The sequence below is a fragment of the Schistocerca serialis genome, chromosome 9, assembly GCF_023864345.2.
Source record: "Schistocerca serialis cubense isolate TAMUIC-IGC-003099 chromosome 9, iqSchSeri2.2, whole genome shotgun sequence".
NCBI lineage: Eukaryota > Metazoa > Arthropoda > Insecta > Orthoptera > Acrididae > Schistocerca > Schistocerca serialis.
In genome coordinates, this window is record NC_064646.1 from 82,044,196 (window position 1) to 82,065,135 (window position 20,940).

The 20,940-nt window shown below is 42.2% G+C and overlaps 1 protein-coding gene across 1 annotated transcript in view; it reads left to right on the plus strand.

Moving 5' to 3' along the window:
* The window catches only part of LOC126419382 (cuticle protein 19-like), a 36,998-nt gene that overhangs the window by 14,789 nt on the left and 1,269 nt on the right, over positions 1-20,940 (plus strand). The window contains exon 2 of the mRNA XM_050086570.1: positions 198-390. Coding sequence (XP_049942527.1) covers positions 198-390 — 193 coding nt within the window. The remainder of the gene's footprint in view (positions 1-197; positions 391-20,940) is intronic.

Genomic DNA, 20,940 nt, shown 5'->3' on the forward strand with positions numbered 1-20,940 from the left:
GATTTTTTCGTCAGTGCATTTATTTTTACATGATATAGGGTGTCATCTCGTCACTATGGAGGAACGCAGCTGAAAGTACGTGTACTTAGCTATCTGTCTGTGCCTGTGTAACCTCATCCCCCGTGTGTTGCGCATGCCGGCTGGGGTGGGCGTGTTGTCTGTGGCGGCGGTCACTGGAGCGACGTTTCTGCCGGCAGGTGCGGTACGACTTCAGGTACGCGGTGGACGACGCGGAGTCGGGCGTGGTGTCGGACCGGTGGGAGTCCCGCGTCGGCGAGTACGTGAAGGGCGCCTACAGCCTGCTGGGGCCCGACGGCAAGGTGCGCACCGTCGACTACGAGGTGGACGGCGACAACGGCTTCCACGCCGTCGTCCGCTCCCACCCGCCACGTAAGTACCACGGCAGCCCTCACACGCTGGCGCCCGTCCCACGGAACGTGTCCAATACTGAAATCACCATTCCATTGAGGCTGTCAACTTTTGTTAGAATTAAGAAAATAATTTTCGCATAATTTTTTTAGAGTTCCGTACGTGAGCCGGTAAAAACGTTTGTCGTCCGTCTTTGCGTCCCATGATCCCAAACTCTTTTTCTTAGGAACGGGGAGACGTACCAAGCTGAGTCACATATTAAGGTCTACCGCCCCTTGGAGACCTAACAAAGTGAAGATTCCAAGTCAGTGCAGTTAGAAGACGCGATCATTTACGTCACATCTTCTAATACTCGCAAACTCACTCATCGGAACCTACACGGTACTTCCCGTTGACCTAGAATCGTGATATTTGTAGGTTAGAGTCATAACTGAAATGCTCCAAAATAATGAAAATTGAGATGCCGACGTATTCTCATATAGCTTTATACGTAGAACATAATTAATGAAACAGTTATTCACATCTGGCTCAAGATCCTTGAGAAAACCGGTGTTGAACTTCATGGATAAAGTGTCATGATCCACGGGATCTTGTGAGTGTTGTCCCGTATCTCATCTTGACCAATCAGCGATTAGCTCACTCGGCGCCATTTTCTTGGGTAATAGTAAATATTGATGCCAGTGGAGTGTGTTTTCTGTTCTGTTCAGTTATTTTGGGGAATATAATTGAATATAGTGGTTAGAATAAAACTGATTTGAGACAAAAGCCATGGAAGAAAACGTTTCACTCGTTGGAGGAAGAGGAAGGCCAAGGAAACGTTCACAGCATCCAGAAATGTGGAAAAGTCAGGAAGCCAGACGAATGAGGTTAGAATATCCTGTTTCCTTCATTGTTTTCAAATCAAACTGATTCTTGTTATTGGCTTGATTTGTTCCTCCTCGTAAGAATGTATAGGACTTTTTCTTTGGAACTTAACAGTGAGGAATCGCAAATTCAATATTTTAAGTCCATTTTTGAAAAATAAACAGAACCTCACAGTGTAGTTTGTTCCATCATTATAGGTCCTGCCCCAGTTTCCGATGGTGGGGCATTTAATTGCTGTTCGCTTTCTATGAGCGATACCAAAATCTTTCATGATATGCATATCAAGTAGCAACACGATAGTTCCCGCGAAACCAACATCGTCCAAACAGCTCAGTACCAAAACTCACGATATCCAAAATGGGGATTGTCAAAACTTAAATGTTCCATAGCTCATTAACAAAACTCACATGATCCATAATATAATCTTAAATAACTGTAATTTCTCAATAAGCAAACATAATGTGAACTATACATAATGATTTATAGCCATTGTTCTTGCACATACTGATCTCAATATATGGGACATGCGCACGACGCATGTAAAACACGTTTTTAGTCATTCGTGAAAATTTATGTTTTTGGAGCATGTGAGTTATGCTTCTAACCTACTCATATATGCCAAGAAGCAAGGTCTCACTTTACAACCAAAGGAAAAAATCCGAAAGTCGTGAATCTATAATTACGTCACACGAAAAAAATAGTGTTGTCGTTTGTTATCAGACTATCTGTCTGTCCGTTTGTTAAGATCTATTTTTCTCATGAACGGGTAGATGCATCAAGTTGAAATTTATGTCACGTGCTAAGGTATGTACACCCTTGGCGTTATAAGAAAACATTAGCTTGTAAGTCAATGCAATCAAAAGACACAATTATTTATGTCAAATGTTTTGATACTCGCAAAATTCACTCATCAAAAACTATAGGGCGCTTCACGTTGGTCTAGGATCATAAAATTTGCCGAGAAGGAAGGTTTTGCAGTGCAAGTAAGAAATTGTTAATCTGTCACGATATCGTACGGAAAAAAGTTTTTCTTTTGACATTTCTTATCCTACTTCCAAATTGAAATCAAAACTTTCTCTAAATTCTTGGAATCTCTGGGGCGTATATATCTTTGCAATATCAATGTCGATAACAGGCGAAAATTGTTGAAATCCTCGATTCACAGAATGGCTGGACTGTCTATGTACATAATTAAGATGGTACGGACCACTCAGTGCACGAGTCCTGCTCACACCTGTCCAATTTTTCCTTTTAAACCGATTTCAAGAGCTAAACACCAATGCTCCAAATATGAGGAATACACTGCGTAGCAAAAAAATTAAAGCACCCAGAAGACATGGTCGGATCGACGAAACTTCGTTCACATACGCATCACCGGCGCTTTTGTAAATGATTGCAGATGCAACGCTCTTTGACAGGTGCACCTCCCACCAGGGGGCATTAGTATTGTTCTTGTTTAGTTTTGTTCCAAGACTTGGCAGAGTATGTAAGGGGCCTGCTGAGCGTCATGTGTTGAGTGATCACTGTGATGGGGACACGGAGATACGGCAGACTCGTGTGAGACAGTGCTATCAGTCTCTGACGGTTTATGAAAGCGGTCTCATTGCCGAGCTCCATCTGGTCGAATCGTCCAGTATACAAGTTTGTGGGGCTTTCGGATGTGACAATGTTGCGATGTTAGGCTGCATGGGAACATGATGACAGGCATAATTATCGCCAAAGTTCCGCTTGACGACGTCTGACCACCACAAGGGTGGATCGCCTTATTGTGCATCAGACACATGCTTCACATTTGCGCCTGGCATCCGAAAACAAGTAACAGATTCCCTGCAACACTCTGCGTCATCACGACTAGCAGCAGCTGGACTAAAAAATTACCTTCCCAAGCGAAGGCTGCAGTTAACACCGCAACACAAGCGGCTGCGGTTGGAACGCTGCCCTAACCGGGAATCGTGGTCTGAGTACGGAAAGAGGAGGCGCGAGAGATGAGCATCTCAAGTGGGCAAGTTATTCAACATATGGGGAGGTAGGTAGGTTATAGGGAATGCAAGAGGCATTGCAATTAGAGGAGAAAGGACAAAGGCTATGAACATGCCGATGATCAAGCAATACTGACGGAATCAGAAGGGGATCTGCAGATGATGTAAAAGAGTATTGCAAGAATGGGTAAGGAGTAAGGAGTGAAGATGAATAGAAGAAAGACAAAAGTGATGACAGTAAGCAAGAAGGAAGCTGCAGTTAATATATCCTAGAGGGGAAAAGTAGAAAAAGTAAAATATTTTCTGTATCTGGGCGTTTAATGAGATGGAACGGAAGTTGTACAGAAGAAACAAGGAGGAGAATACCTATGGGAAAGACAGCATTTGGGAAGGTGAAACAGCTACTAACGTCTGGTAGAACTGCAGTACAGCTGAGATAAAGCTCTGCTAAATGTTACACTATGTGATCAAAAGTATCCGGACACCCCAAAGACATACGTTTTCATATTAAGTGCACTGTGCTGCCACCTGCTGCCATTTACTCGATATCACCGACCTCTGTAGTCATTACACATCGTGAGAGCGCAGACTGGTTTCGCTCCGCGGAACTCACGGACTTCGAACGTGGTCAGGTGACTGGGTGTCACCTGTGTCATATGTGTGTACGCGAGATTTCCACCCTCCTAAACATCCCTAGGTCCACTGTTTCCGATGTGATAATGACGGGAAACCTGGAGGGACACTTACAGCACAAAAATGTACAGGTCGACCTCGTCTGTTGGCTGACAGAGACCGCCGACAGTAGAAGAGGGTCTTATGTGTAATAGGCAGACATCTATCCAGACCATCACACAGGTATTCCAAACTGCATCAGGATCCACTGCAAGTATTATGACAGTTAGGCGGGAGGTAAGAAATCTTGGATTTCATGGTCGAGCGGCTACTGATAAGCCACACATCACGCCAGTGAATACCAAATGATGCCTCGCTTGATGTAAGGAACGTAAACATTGGATGACTGAACAGTGGAAAACGTTGTGTGGCTTGACGAATCACGGTACACAATGTGGCGATTCGATGGCAGGGTGTGGGTATGGCGAATACCCAGTGAACGTCATCTGCCAGCGTGTATAGTGCCAACAGTAAAATTCTGAGGCGGTGATGTTATGGTGTGGTCGTGTTTTCGTGGAGGAGACTTGCACCCCTTGTTGTTCTGCATGGCACTATCACAGCACAGGCATACATAGATGTTTTAAGCATCTTTTTGCTTCCCTCTGTTGAAGAACAATTCGGCGATGGCGATTGTATCTTTCTGATATCCATGAAGAATCTGCCAACCAGTTCTCTTGCAAGTTGTTTCTTTCGTGGATGAATTACAATTCTTCAAGTTTCTTCAATTTTATCGCAGTATTTGGCATGTTTTATCTGCATTCCGTAGAATCTGTCAGTTTGGTCATTTCACTTCCTGTCGCTCTTCTATGTGTTTTAAGACTGATGTTATGTCCAGTGGTTTATCGCTAATACTATAAAAGAACAGGACTGGATCTCTTCACATATCTCTCCCTCTGCACCTTCTAGGAGTTCACATTCTACAGAAATTATCCACTACAAACCATTTTGTTGCTTAATGATGAAATTATGACAGCTCCAGATGGATGTTTTACAATCCTTTCAAAATAAGTGTGTTCAATCTGGACAGCGTGCATTGATCCAAATATCATTAAGTCAAATTATAAGAGATTCTTTTCAGTTTAAACCACGTGGTTTTTCTGTGTCGCAACGACTATTTCTTGCGCTAATACATTTTCCATTCTTTGAGTACTGCATTATATTAACGTGCAGCATGGATATCAGTAGATGAAATAAGGCTCTTGAGATACGCTACAAGTAAGTACGCATATGAGTTGGAAATGAAGACTTAATAAAATGAATAGGCCAGGAAAAACGTCAAGGTGAAACCCTCATCGGAAGCAGGGTTACTTTAGTTGCATATCTGCAACCATATCTCGACATAGTTAATTTTGCGTATTACAGACTAGTACTTAGAACGACTGGTGGATCTAAAGAAAATTACCGATGATCAGGGATGAAGTAGATATGAAGAGATACAACGACTAGTACAAGGTAGGCGGAGATAGACGAAGGCTTCAAAGCAGACGGAAGTGCCGTTGGCTGAACTAAGTCTTTTTCTCAGTCTCTACATCTGAAGCATTCTATTATTTTCTTCTCCCCTCTCCCTGGGTTTTGCTTATGATGGAATTACTTCCGTTTCGTCAGAGCATTACGGGCAATATTCCAGCATTTAGTTTGTGGTGTGGTCTAGTTTTAATAATTCACGTTTTTCTGTTCTGAATACGTCCTACCGAAGTAGAATTAGTTGGTGAATATTGTGGAATGAAGAGTATCTTTATAGTTAATAGTACTCCGAATTTTCCTTTGGGGATTACTGTGTTCCCCTGTAGGACTAGCAACCCACTCGACACTGTTGCCGCTCATGGTTGCATAAAACGTTCTGATTCAGTGCTAGCTAACGATTAATACTTGCGCATGATATGCAGTCGATGTATGTAATTTTTGAACGAAGATATGTATATATATATAGCGAGCTCTGAATAAAATTTAAATAAACACAACTTTACTCTGCCGGTTATTTGATCAACAAGCTCTGGCCCTCCTACACTTTTATGTTTCCATCAAATTTTATTGGTCAGTTGTAAAAAATTGTGCTACAAAATGACTGAGAGCGTAACAATATTCAGAATAAAACTACTTAACATATTTACAGATGTAATCTGCGCATACATTTTGCCAATCATTCTTCCACTCCGTCTCCACTCAAATCTATCGGAGCTCTCTAATACGCACACTCATGAAATTACACGCATGATTCCAATGACTACAGCACTTTCTTTGCAAATACGTTACAAATTTCAGTACAGCAATTTATAAATATATGGATTAGTAATGTTAATAATACGTATGTAACATTTTAAAATGAAGTCATTCCGCGTTAGGCTGTTGAAACATGATTTATTGAGATTACAATTTCGATACGTGGTCGTTTTCAAGCATTCCGAAAGTACTCAGTCATTAAATGTAATACAAGTAATTATGAAATTGAAAACGTTGAAAATGGAAATTTAAAAGCTACTTACTTGACGCGTTGTGACCCATTCAATAATATGAAACTGTGACATTCTAATATGGTTGTGTGAATTTACGTGCTGTGAATTTATCTGCTGTTCCATATATCGGTTTTGTGATCCATTTAACATGCTTACTACATGAAATTTAAACTTAACTGTTTATGTCATTATTTCACCAGCTTTCTAACGTGTATGGTACCGGGTGGTTATAACTAAACTTACCGTATTTAACACGGTATAGCACGGAAACTAATTACCGTACGAGTACCGAATTTGGTAGCATTAATGTCATAGACTTGGAGAAGAGAAATAATACGGCATCAGTTCAACTGAAACACTTTTAATGTTCTGCTACGGTACATCATTCTGTAACATACCGGTACCATTGCTTCTACAAAAGGGGCTCAATATGGCGCCCATCAGTGTCCAGAAGAGTATAAAAGCACAGGATTGCATTCTGCACAGCAGAAAGAAGCATGTCCGTAGGTATGCTGACAACTCTGTTGATATGCTGCCCTTCAGATATGAATGTTCCTTTGGAAAACCCTGTTCTTCAGGTAGCCCCACAACAAGAAATCACAGGAACTAAGATCTAGTATCGTGCAGACCAAGCATTTGGAAACGATCAGCTGATAATTAGATTGTTTTGAAATGTGTTTCGGAGAAGCAGGTGAACTTCACGAGCGATCTGCGGAGGGGCCCCATCTTGCATGAAAACCGTTGAGTTAAATCAGTCTCGCTCCTACAGGCGGGTACGATATGCTGGCGAAGCATACCGCAGTAATTCTGGCCAGTCACACTGCACGTCTTTGGTCCTTGAGCACAAACCTGTTCAAAAAAGAATGGGCCAATGATGAACATAGCTGTGAAGCCGCACCATACCGTGACACGTTCACCAGACAGCGGAACCTCGTGCACAGTGGCTGGAGGTGAAGATCCACACACTCGGAAATTCTGTGTGTTCACCTCACCCATCAGAGAAAAATGCTCTTCATCTGTCCATAGGATGATCCAGGGCCAGTACCCACCAATTTCTGTCCTTTCGAGGAAGTGGAGAGTGATGTCAACACGTCGTTGTGCGTCCTGTTGTGAAATGTAATGTACGATATGGATCTTGTGCTTTACCATTTGAGAGTGGTTCGAAGCATCTTTCGTACAGTGAACCACTGGATGTTCAACTGTCGTGACACAGCACGCGCACTGCCTGTGTATTGGGAACTGCGCGCAGCGTTGTCTGGCATAGCAACAGAGAGTTCATCAACCACCTGTGATGCAGCCGATCGTCGGCCTCTTCCCCGAGCGACGCCCAGTTCTCCAGCTGATTCGAATTCTTCATCATGCTCCGCACAGCAGGTGGAGAAAGAGGACCTTCAGCCAGCGATATTCTCGAGGTGCAGCTGCAGCATTACTGTAGTTTTGATAATAGAGCTTCATCAATAACGCCCTGGCACGTCAACAAGTGCACTGCGACTGGTCAGGAGTGTGAGACTATGAATCACGATGACTGGTCGCGGCATCTGGTGGCCATAGTTGGAACTAGACGGTGGCGCTGTGACGCATGGAAATCATTCACCCCATACTCTGAACATTAATGCTAGCAAGTTTGGCGCTTGTATGGTAATTAATTTCCGTGTCATAACGTGTTAAATATGAAAAGGTTAATTATAGCCACCCGGTATAAGGCACAGAAGATAAATTCACACCACTAAATGCAACTGCTCTGATCCTGCGGTCAAGTATTCTGCATTCTGTTGTCTGAGAAGAGGGTTAATGAAGTAGGAACTACGAGTTTTGCATCTAATCAGGTTTATTCAATCAATTCATAGCGCTTTGAAAATGGATAGCTTTATAGGCTGAAGTGCAATAAATGTAGGTGTAAAGCGTACATGAGACTTGCGAAACTCATGAGCTTACAACCAACCTCCCCTAACTGAGTAAATCATAAGAAACACGCATAAAATCTGAGTCCCCAGTGGCACTAGTAGAAGTCTCTACCGTCTGCTAACACCTGTGTTGAAACTGTTGGAAAACTAAGTTCTGAGTTTCCCTCGTAAAAATTTACCGGTGAGCCAAATTCTATCGCCGAAATCGACCCAAGTCCGGACTCGCCGCCCAAAATCAAGCACGTTAAATGGCACGCTGTCGACTGACAGTTGCATCTCAAACTGACGACCAAAAATGTAAGTCACAAGTGTGAAAGTTCTGTTCCTTTTATATTTATACGTTGAATTTTTGTTTGTTAAAGGATTTTGTTAGGATGACAAATATGGAAGAAGTACTGCACATCACTACAGAAATACATTTATGCGTATGACAATAATAAACGTGTACTATACGGATTTTAAAAATAAAAATTGAAGTCGACTGATATGTGCCACAAACATTTAAAATTTTTTTCCCATTATTTGAAATTCACTGGGGAATATGGACCCCACTAACTGCAAATGACTTGAAAATCAACACAATTAGTGAGAAGTGTCGAAATACGTCAAAACAATGTCTATGATGTACTGTATAAGGCGACACAATTAGTCACATTATGTATTCTTGGAGCGGAGAAGGTGATTTGATTTGATTTTCGTGAAAAAGTTGACTGTGACAACTATAATCACACGCCTCCCAACTTGATCGCTCACAGCCACCTACTTATCGATTCCACGGTCCAGAAGCATTTTACTCCAATTTCCAAAAACTTTTTGTTAGACGACAGGGCTAGACATTTATAAGGGACATCCGTACTAACGCCGGGAATTGCTAATTTCTTTAGTTGTATATAGAAAATCTGATTAACACTGTCGGTATACCCCTATGTAATGTGGAACTGACCACCAGATGTCATGAAAGATGGACCTGCAACATAAAAAAGTAAGTAAATAAATAAAAAAACGGTAGAGAATCGGTAAGAGCAAGGTGGATCGGCTACGAGAGGTCAGTGACTTCGATCGTGAACTAGTCATTAGATGTCACCTGTGTGACACATATATCACGGTCATTTCAATCCTCCTAAAGTTGCCCAAGTCGACTGTTGGTGATGTGATTGTGAAGCAGAAACGTGAAGGTTCAGCAGGAGCACATGTAATGAGGAATGGCGAGTCATGAATATTACGGAGGGTGGTTGTAAGAAAATCGCACGAAGTAATTGGCAGGAATCAGTTGTCTAAATTGCTACCAGAAGTCCTGCTAGGACAAAGACTGAGCGTAGTGAGCTGAAAAAAAAATGGCTGCAGTGCTCTAGCAGTTCCTCAGAAGGCACAGAGTTCTGTAGTGAATGCTGGGATACGCTTGAGGTGGTGTAAAGGATGACGCTGCTAGACAGTGGATGGCTTGTAAGCAGTGATATTTGGAGTGCTGAATGACATTGGACTCCGTGGCAGTCCCATGGAAGAGTCTCGGTTGGGCGAATGTCTAGAGAATGTTACCTACCATCGTGTGTAGTGCCAACAGTACTGAGGAGGTGGTGCTACGGCACGACGGTGTTTTCCGTGGTTAACATGTGATGCCCTTATTGCCCTTAAGGACACGTTGGGGGTGGAAGGATATAAACACATTCTACAGCCTTGTGTTCTGCGTACAGAAGAGGAGCTGTTCGGAGACGGTGATTGTTAGTATCAACATGACAATGCACCTGTAACCTCCCCCCTCACTTATCGACCTTAATGACAGTGAGAAATTAAACCGCGTGTACCTAATGGAAATTTGGGAAAAGCAATCGTCACCGAAGTTAATCTATCGGTAAAGAGGGAGGAAAGGGTTACATCTAAATGAAAGGAAAAATGCAAATGAAACTGGTGGAAATCAATTTTGAAAAGGGGTAAAGTTAATAAAGAAAGTAAATGTGCGGCCGTTACGTTAACAATTAACTAGCGGTAATTAGATATTTGAGATTTGGGGGAAATCACGGTCGCCAGTCCTAAGGACAATTACTATAGTAACTGAAAAAGAAAGGTTATTACACATATAATTAGCACTAGAAGCGTGGCAACTGAAGGTTGACACGTGTAGTGTGAAAACTGAAAGTTTGTCAGAAGTAATAAATTTCGCTACACTCTGACTTAATTTAGCAAAAGAATTAATAAAACCGGAAAATCGAAAATTAATTTAGTGACTGAAGTTAATAGTGAGCTTTCTTTCTGAAGCACATCGAAATCCAGTAAAATACGGTTAGTCTTGGACTACCTCAACAATCATTTCAAAAGCAACTTGACTCTACGCAATTTAGAAACAAGATATTTAACTTTGATCTTGAATTAAATGATTCTGAACAATTAACAATAGTAAAATGTAGTACGTACCAAGCTGAGCTGCAGTCACAGGTAAGCTAAAATACGATAACAAAACTCGCACTCTTAATTTGTGCTTGTGTAATCTGAATATTGAAGCCAGCTACTGAACTTTGAAATTAAAGCAGTGAAATCTAATTATATTATTTTAATGCTGGCGTTTGAATTTCAACGACACTCGGGTTCATTTCGGAAAAGGAAGGGACCCTGCTTGGCAATGCAATTGGGACAATGAGCAACAAAGGTTCATGCTAAGTTGCTGTAATTTTGCGAGGCAAATGGAACAATTTGAAAAGCTGAGGTCTGCCATACAGTTCTGAAACTTTACGTGCTTTTAGTCTTCCTTGTTGGTTGATTGAAGGTTTGAAGCCGTCGATCGAGGAGGTGGCGACAGTCACTCATTGTCGGCCGTCGCTGTTGCAGAAGCTGGATGTTGGCGCGCCTTCTTCTCGACACGGTCACCAGGCGAAACGGGCTCTTGATGTGCGCCAGCTAATGCTTCCCGTCCGCGACACCATGTCAGAAACTATCATCGCGAGTCGAGCGCAATTACATGCTGCCAAACCCCGAAAGCGCGGCAACTCGCGGGAGCGTCACACAACACCTGCTCCACTCGCTACTCCCGCCAGACTCTCACTGTTCCGCCCGCGCTCCACGCGGCAGAGTTAACACTACCAAAGATCCTACACACTTTGATTCTTCACACGACCTATCGACGTAATCGTTCGATAGCAGTTTTCCCTAGGCAAGACCCAGCGTAAAAATACAAATAATATTTACGAAACAAACCAATTATACATCGACATGAGTGCATAAATATATATATACAAACAGTAAAACAATTACAATATATAAAGAGACAGAAATGTCATATCTTGAGGTAACAAAACAAGGAAAAAAATAATAGTACAATAGATGGAAATAGGAGGATATGCATTTCCGGCGTTACACGTGCCCCACATTGTCTGAGGATGTTCGTGTAACGTAAACAGACTCAGAAAATGTCCCAAAAAAGAAACAGCGGAAATGCATATGCTCAAAACATCAACAAAATTTAGCATTCGTCTAATTAAGCATAAATAAATTTTTTTTTAGACCATAATAATTGAGTGGAGACACTCCTAATCTTATTCCACTCTGTCATCTTGAACAAAATAAAACAGGTTGACAACATATTAAAATTCATAGAAAACATAGAAAATGGTTTAGCTATTCTAAAATTGTCAAAATTCCCAACAGTATCAAGAAATGGAATACTATTTGCAAAATTAATCAGAGTACATGGTCATAAAAACAGGTAGATCAAAATACGCAAATTAATAATTAATTACATAGAATACACATTTTTACATAACCTTTTCATAATTAATATCTCGTCATGAGATTCCACTTAACGCTAAACAAGAAAATAATATTTAGTAGATCGAAAAAAACATAAATATTGACAGCAGAATTCTTTCACATCAGCTGTCCGGGAAGAAAAACTATTCCGCCTTTCGTACTCGCAAGTACAAAGAATGCCGACAGCGGCACAAGAGCCAACAGCGGCACAAGAGCCGACAGCGGCTCGCCTCGCCAGTATTGTTGCGCCCGCGTGTGCGGCACGCTTGATCTCACTCGCCCTTGTGACGGCGTTTCCAGAACGTCCGTTTCACTGAATTCTTTAGGAAAAACTCACTCCCGAGTAATCTCAAGGAGTCCCTTAATACTATCACAGTGGATAACTCAACACTGTCCATCATCACACGCATGTACTAGCCTGAAACTTAAAACAGCGTCTAAGTACATCGGCAATGACTAGTAAATCACATATTTATGAAATCTTACAGCTATTTAAAAATTCATATTTACATCCCTTAATCTACTGTGACTCAGCTGAAAACTTAAACTAGCAGCTTGGATTTTTCAGTTGATTAGATCATGATTAAATTGATTAAAATTAAATTGATTAATCAAAATTAATTACTTGTTAATTACAACTTCTTTAATGACCTTGGTCAGTCAAAAGCATGGCAATCTAGCAAATCGTTAAAACTTACACTCTATTTTACATACTGTATAAATTACCCATTGTGTGGTATTAATCGATCCTAGGTTGGTACAATTTCAGGTCTAATAGCTTTCCAGAGCTTGGATACTCTAAGCAATAAGTATTTGTGTGAGGTATACCAATGACTTTATATGGTCCATTATAAACAAACTTAAATTTAGAGATTTCATTGTCTATCTTGCTCGATTTCTCATGAGCTTTTGCAAGTACTAAGTCTCCGATCGCAAACTTAGCAAAACGCGCTTTAGCTTCATGACGACGTATGCGAGCATCGGCTTTTAGCTTCATTACTTCTCGCAACCGATCTTTTTTCACACCAATACTAATGTTAATCCGTGGAGGAAATTTGATTATCTCTTCCACTAAACTTTTACTTCTGTCATCCAACAGGATTTCCTCTGGAGAAAATCCCGTCGATTTATGTCTCAAGGTGTTCATAATTCTCCTAAATTCTGCTTCATATTTTCCCCATGCCCTATGGTTGTGATGGCAATAGGTACGGGAAAGTCGGCCTCGTCTTTGTTCGTGTGTTACGTTTGACACACCGTCTACAATACTTTCCAATTCACTTTCTAAATTATTGTCAATGCGGAGATTCTTCACATTACAGTAGTTCAAACTCATTCCTACGTCAATGTCATCCGGCCAGTTAACAATGTGTATAGGCTGATATTGCCTATGCACACCGTCTCCTGCCTCGTCAAAACCAACTACCATTGTTTTATCTAGTGACATACATGTCAAAGTTTTGCTTTCGCAGTTAATCACTGCACGGTACTTTAATAGCCAATCCAACCCGATAATTACTTCCGTAGTTAAGTCTGGCACGACGACAAACTCTTGCTCAAATCGTGCCCCACATATCTCGAAGTTGACAAAAATCTGTTTTGTGACCGGTTTACTGGCCTTCCCAGTAGCACCGATAATTTTCACTCCTGTTACTGGCATAACTACGATGCCAGGTCTGTCTTTCAGTAACTCAAATATTTTCCCAGATACAGCACTCAATTCTGCACCGGTGTCAATCAACACGTTTAGTTGTAGGTCGTGCATATTAACAGACACTACTATCTGTCTACACTTGTCCTCGACTGTTTCTTTATTTTCCCACAGTAAATCCTCGTCTATATCCAGGTCATTCCAGAAAAAACCATCCGGCTTTGATCCTAAATCCGATTTATCTGGCGGCTTTTTCAGCCTCTGTTTACATACAGTTTTAATTTTAACACGTTTGTCCTGAGGCTTAGTCTGTAGCTTCGCCTCCAACACCGAAACCTTTTCCTGTAACTCGTCAACTAGTGAGTGTTGCTTTGCTATCAATTCACTAATTGTCACCTTCGTTGATTCCTCTTTAATCAGATTGATCTCATCTGCCAAGCTACCTGGAGGAATGTGCCCAGTCGCATCTGAAATTACTTCCTCTGGATCTGCGCAACCCACACTGCTACCGTCTGACCGCATAACGTCAGCTCTAACCTCATACACGCTGAAATCTATGTGCTTTTCTACCAATTGTGTCCGGCTATCACTAAAATTTTCGTAATCTTTCCCCTTAATACTCTCGCAATGTTTAAACTGGAGGTTTGCGTCGGATGGGTCGGCTACTTCTACCACTATAACTTTCGGTAAAGTCTGCCGGTTAGGGCCAGAACTTTCCGTTACTCCTTCAACATCTAACTCCTGCGGGACGAAACACGACGAATCTTGCTCGTGCTCCCCATTAACATCAACTATTTCTGGTAAAGTCTGCCGGTTAGGGCCAGAACTTTCAATCACTTCACAAATACTATCTTCCTGTGGGACGAGACGCGGCAAATACTGCACGCGCTCCCCATAAACACTTCTCCCATACAGACCCCTATAATCTCTTAGTTCGTCGTATAAGCGACCGAACTGCCTTAACCAGACCTCATCCCTCTCTGCATCCCCTCGCTCGATGACGGACGTTTTATCCGACATCTGATCTTCTCTCAACAATTGCGAATCACTCTTAAACTCAATCTCCAGTTCCGCTGTGGGTATTACAGCTGGCACCTTATAATCGATTTCCGGAACACTACTTAAATTGTTCTCACTGACAGTGAATGTACCTTCTACTGCCGTGTATACAGCTGATCTACTACTTGTGGGCGCACTCCTTTCTCTTAACACTGGCACACTCTCCCGCCGTTGATTATTCCACACGGAATTTTCATACCGACGACACCTGGGTTTTCTCCTGCTATTGGGCCGCCAAAATTTCTCCACGCCCGGTCGGCCCCTCACCGGCGCGGCTAATGGTTTCCCTGTCTCGTCCCAGCAGATACGCTCCCCGGATGCTGCTGAGGCGGCTGATCACACCCTCTGGCGTCATTACTATTCTGTGAAGCCCGTATCACGTTAGTATGATACTGGTTTCCGTCATTCCTGCTATTATTTGCATTGTACCGATTGTTATTACGGTCCGAACCATTATTGTTATTGCTGCCATGGTTGCGGTATGCATTATTCCCGTGGTTATCGTTGTTGTGGTTGCTGTGGTACCCGTTGTTGTTACCACGGCCTCTGCCACTGTCGCGATTATTGCGCCAATTGTCCTCGTCCTCCACTCTTTCCAGGAAATCATTGATTGTCCTGTAATTGCTTCCTACGTATCGTTTTGTATCATCTGGAAGCTTCTTGTAGAGTTCCCAGACTATTTCGGATTCCGAGCGGCGGTCACGCAAATATTCCAACTTGCGGATCCAGCCCTCACAAAACTCCTTCATCGAGCCGCGCGAATTCGCATTGAAAGGCCTCGATACGACAAATTCGCGCCAGACACTTTGCTGTTTTTGCTCTGACCAGTATTCAGCCAGAAACAAATTTTTAAACTCGTCAAAAGTCAGGTTCGTAATGTCGAGGTTTAAGCCCCAACGCTTGGCATCACCAGCCAGCACATCAATAACCGCATTAATTTTTCTCTCATTAGTCCATGATCTGGGTAAAACTCTTTCACAATTTTTAATGAAATCCGTCGGGTGTATACCGCCTTTTTTCAAGGGGTCGAACCGCTCCTCTTTCGTCAACAACTCCGAACTATGTGCACAGATTGGCACATAGCTCTGTTTTTCGTCAAGTTTCCTTTCTAATTCCGACACCCTCGTAATCACTTGGCAAGTGGTTGTCGCAAGCGTTTCCACTTCCCTCTTTTTCTCTTCGCAGGTGTTAGCCTGCTTCGTCACTTTGGTATCTACTTCGGATACTAAAGCCTTTAAAGTTTCCACCTTCTGTTGATCCTCTTTTCTCACTAATTGAATTTGTTCCGTCACCTTATTCTCGATGATCGGAGCAACTGCGTCTCCTACACTTTTCTCGATTCTGCTAATTTCGGAATCAAAACGAGTATTTATGCTCGCAATTTCCGCCTGAACGCCTATCATTTCCTGTTTAAGGTTACCGATTTCGGTATTAATCACGACAATATCGTCTTTGATTTTATCAACTTTTGTGTTAACAACTTCAACATTGTAGTTAACAACATTAATAGCTTTGTTCTGATTGTCTAGCATTCGTTCAATTTTTTCAGACTGAGCTACTTGCTTGGCAGCCTGAGCTGCTTGCTCGGCAGCCTGAGCTTCTTGCTTGGCAGCCTGATCTTTAATTTCTGCCGATTGACTCTTGATTTCGTTAATCAAAACATTCAATAAATCAGTTAAATTCCCGGAAACCACCGGTTTTACTTCCGTAGCGGCTTCCTCTTTCATTGTCCCCCCGTATACGTCATCAAGGGATTCAGATTTGATTTTCACTTCCGATTCCGAAACATTTTCTAAAGTCTGGAATTCCATTTCTGCTCTTTGTTGCGTTTCGGCGGTCGCATCTTTCATGCTAGCCGCCTGCCCCGGAACAATGGGTACCGCTGTGCGCGTTTCCCACTGTTCGACCGATTGTTCCGTATCCAAGTCTACCAAATTTTGGTAATTGTTGCCTTCACTCATTTTAATAATTTTCAATTTAAATGCAAAATCTCAACTCTAATTAGGATTCCGCACACGAATATTCTCGCTGACGTATCGACCATTTCGTAACCAGTACTTTGTTACGAGATTTGCACAATGCAAAATTCGTGTCCAGAACAACCTCAAATTTGAAGATTGTCCTGTCACCAGGTCGCCACGTGTAACCTCCCCCCTCACTTATCGACCTTAATGACAGTGAGAAATTAAACCGCGTGTACCTAATGGAAATTTGGGAAAAGCAATCGTCACCGAAGTTAATCTATCGGTAAAGAGGGAGGAAAGGGTTACATCTAAATGAAAGGAAAAATGCAAATGAAACTGGTGGAAATCAATTTTGAAAAGGGGTAAAGTTAATAAAGAAAGTAAATGTGCGGCCGTTACGTTAACAATTAACTAGCGGTAATTAGATATTTGAGATTTGGGGGAAATCACGGTCGCCAGTCCTAAGGACAATTACTATAGTAACTGAAAAAGAAAGGTTATTACACATATAATTAGCACTAGAAGCGTGGCAACTGAAGGTTGACACGTGTAGTGTGAAAACTGAAAGTTTGTCAGAAGTAATAAATTTCGCTACACTCTGACTTAATTTAGCAAAAGAATTAATAAAACCGGAAAATCGAAAATTAATTTAGTGACTGAAGTTAATAGTGAGCTTTCTTTCTGAAGCACATCGAAATCCAGTAAAATACGGTTAGTCTTGGACTACCTCAACAATCATTTCAAAAGCAACTTGACTCTACGCAATTTAGAAACAAGATATTTAACTTTGATCTTGAATTAAATGATTCTGAACAATTAACAATAGTAAAATGTAGTACGTACCAAGCTGAGCTGCAGTCACAGGTAAGCTAAAATACGATAACAAAACTCGCACTCTTAATTTGTGCTTGTGTAATCTGAATATTGAAGCCAGCTACTGAACTTTGAAATTAAAGCAGTGAAATCTAATTATATTATTTTAATGCTGGCGTTTGAATTTCAACGACACTCGGGTTCATTTCGGAAAAGGAAGGGACCCTGCTTGGCAATGCAATTGGGACAATGAGCAACAAAGGTTCATGCTAAGTTGCTGTAATTTTGCGAGGCAAATGGAACAATTTGAAAAGCTGAGGTCTGCCATACAGTTCTGAAACTTTACGTGCTTTTAGTCTTCCTTGTTGGTTGATTGAAGGTTTGAAGCCGTCGATCGAGGAGGTGGCGACAGTCACTCATTGTCGGCCGTCGCTGTTGCAGAAGCTGGATGTTGGCGCGCCTTCTTCTCGACACGGTCACCAGGCGAAACGGGCTCTTGATGTGCGCCAGCTAATGCTTCCCGTCCGCGACACCATGTCAGAAACTATCATCGCGAGTCGAGCGCAATTACATGCTGCCAAACCCCGAAAGCGCGGCAACTCGCGGGAGCGTCACACAACACCTGCTCCACTCGCTACTCCCGCCAGACTCTCACTGTTCCGCCCGCGCTCCACGCGGCAGAGTTAACACTACCAAAGATCCTACACACTTTGATTCTTCACACGACCTATCGACGTAATCGTTCGATAGCAGTTTTCCCTAGGCAAGACCCAGCGTAAAAATACAAATAATATTTACGAAACAAACCAATTATACATCGACATGAGTGCATAAATATATATATACAAACAGTAAAACAATTACAATATATAAAGAGACAGAAATGTCATATCTTGAGGTAACAAAACAAGGAAAAAAATAATAGTACAATAGATGGAAATAGGAGGATATGCATTTCCGGCGTTACACACCTTGTTATAAAATAGCGTCCATTGGACAATGGGTTGTGGACAATAACATTCCATAAATGGACTGGCCCGCCCTGAGATCCAATCTGAACTAAATGGAACACCTTTTGGGTGAGTTATGATGTCGACCTCGCTGCAGAATTTAGCGTCACTACCTTCTTTCGTTTCGGGTCTTGAGGAATAATTGGTTGCCATTCCTCCACAGAGATTCAGACACTTCTTTGCAAGTGGCGCCAGCAGAGGTGATGCCGTCGTAAGGGTGAAGGGGGTGCCTGTAATCTGTATCAATGTACACTAATCGCTGTCCAGATAATTTTGATCAGAAAGTGTATGTCTCCCGTCAACTACGAGGCGGTAAAGGTATTACACAGAGAGTAGTGACACCATGGCCCCATAAATTCTGTATTTAGTAGCTACACGGTAGTAAAAAGTAGCTACATGAGGTGTCACGTTTTCATGTTGTTCACTTTGTTGAGCTACTGTAAGGTTTATTTGCCTTGAACGCCCGTTTATAAAATGACCTGTTTAGATTCCACAAGCAATCACCGTTAGACCTTCAAAATATCGCTACAGCGTCATTAAAAGGCACAGTACCTGTTTGTAGAACATGTGACGAGTTACTCAATTTAAGTTAATCACCCAAACGGAATTTTAATACTCTGGAGATGGTTGCTTCAACATTCGAAAAAGGTCATCATTTTATAAATGCGCGAGCAAGGCAAATTTTACATTCTAAATTAAGGTCTCATACTCCAGAAAGTTGACCTTTTGAAGTTTTGCAAAACTTTTGAAAAAATTATATTCATACCATAAGCTGTACAAAACAATAAACTGGTAGCCAAGATCGCAGGTGTTCTTTTTATTGCACGATTACCGGTTTCGCAGAAACTAAAGCCACCATCATCGGATCTATTAACACATACAGGTTACAACATCAAGGCAAACAATGGAGACATTAATAGTTGGCTATAACACGCAGGCAACTATTAATATCACCATTGCTTGCCTTGATGTTGTAACCTGTATGTGCCATAAGATCCGATGATGGTGGCTTTAGTTGTGCATGAAATCTTATGGAACTTAACTGCTAAGGTCATCAGTCCCTAAGCTTACACACTACTTAACCTAAATTAACCTAAGGACAAACACACACATCCATGCCCGACGGAGGACTCTAACCTCCGCCGGGATCAGCGGCACAGTCCATGACTGCAGCGCCCCAGACCACTCGGCTAATCCCGCGCGGCAAGGCCGGCCGGAGTGGCCGTGCGGTTCTGGGCGCTACAGTCTGGAGCCGAACGACCGCTGCGGTCGCAGGTTCGAATCCTGCCTCGGGCATGGACGTGTGTGATGTCCTTAGGTTAGTTAAGTTTAATTAGTTCTAAGTTCTAGGCGACTGATGACCTCAGAAGTTAAGTCGCATAGTGCTCAGAGCCATTTTTTTGAACCGCGCGGCAGGCTTTAGTTCCTCTGAAACCCGTAATCATTGAATAAGACGAATTACTGCGATCTGGGCTACCAGTTTATTGTTTTACAAGCATCTAGATCGCTCCCACATGAGCACTATGTGCTCCCTACAACATAAGCTGTACAATTTTATATTTATTCTCGATCGGTTTCGATTGTTACAGCCATCTTCAAGGAGAAAAAAAAAAGTAGATCAATAGATCTACCATATCGGAGTCATTCAAATGTAGAACGTGTACAATTTTCATAACGGTCTGTCTTAATACAGTCCCTACAAACACTACACGCGCTGTACTGTGAGTGTGCTAGGGCACAAATCATTACGAAAGTTATACAGGGTGTTACAAAAAGGTAAGGCCAAACTTTCAGGAAACATTCCTCACACACAAAGAAAGAAAATATGTTGTGTGGACATGTGTCCGGAAACGCTTACTTTCCATGTTAGAGCTTATTTTATTACTTCTCTTCAAATCACATTAATCATGGAATGGAAACACACAGCAACAGAACGTACCAGCGTGACTTCAAACACTTTGTTACAGGAAATGTGCAAAATGTCCTCCGTTAGCGAGGATACATGCATCCACCCTCCGTCGCATGGAATCTCTGATGCGCTGATGCAGCCCTGGAGAATGGCGTGTTGTATCACAGCCGTCCACAATACGAGCACGAAGAGTCTCTACATTTGGTACCGGGGTTGCGTAGACAAGAGCTTTCAAATGCCCCCATAAATGAACGTCAAGAGGGTTGATGTCAGGAGAGCGTGGAGGCCATGGAATTGGTCCGCCTCTACCAATCCATCGGTCACCGAATCTGTTGTTGAGAAGCGTACGAACACTTCGACTGAAATGTGCATGAGCTCCATCGTGCATGACCCACATGTTGTGTCGTACTTGTAAAGGCACATGTTCTAGCAGCACAGGTAGAGTATCCCGTATGAAATCATGATAACGTGCTCCATTGAGCGTAGGTGGAAGAACATGGGGCCCAATCAAGACATCACCAACATTGCCTGCCCAAACGTTCACAGAAAATGTGTGTT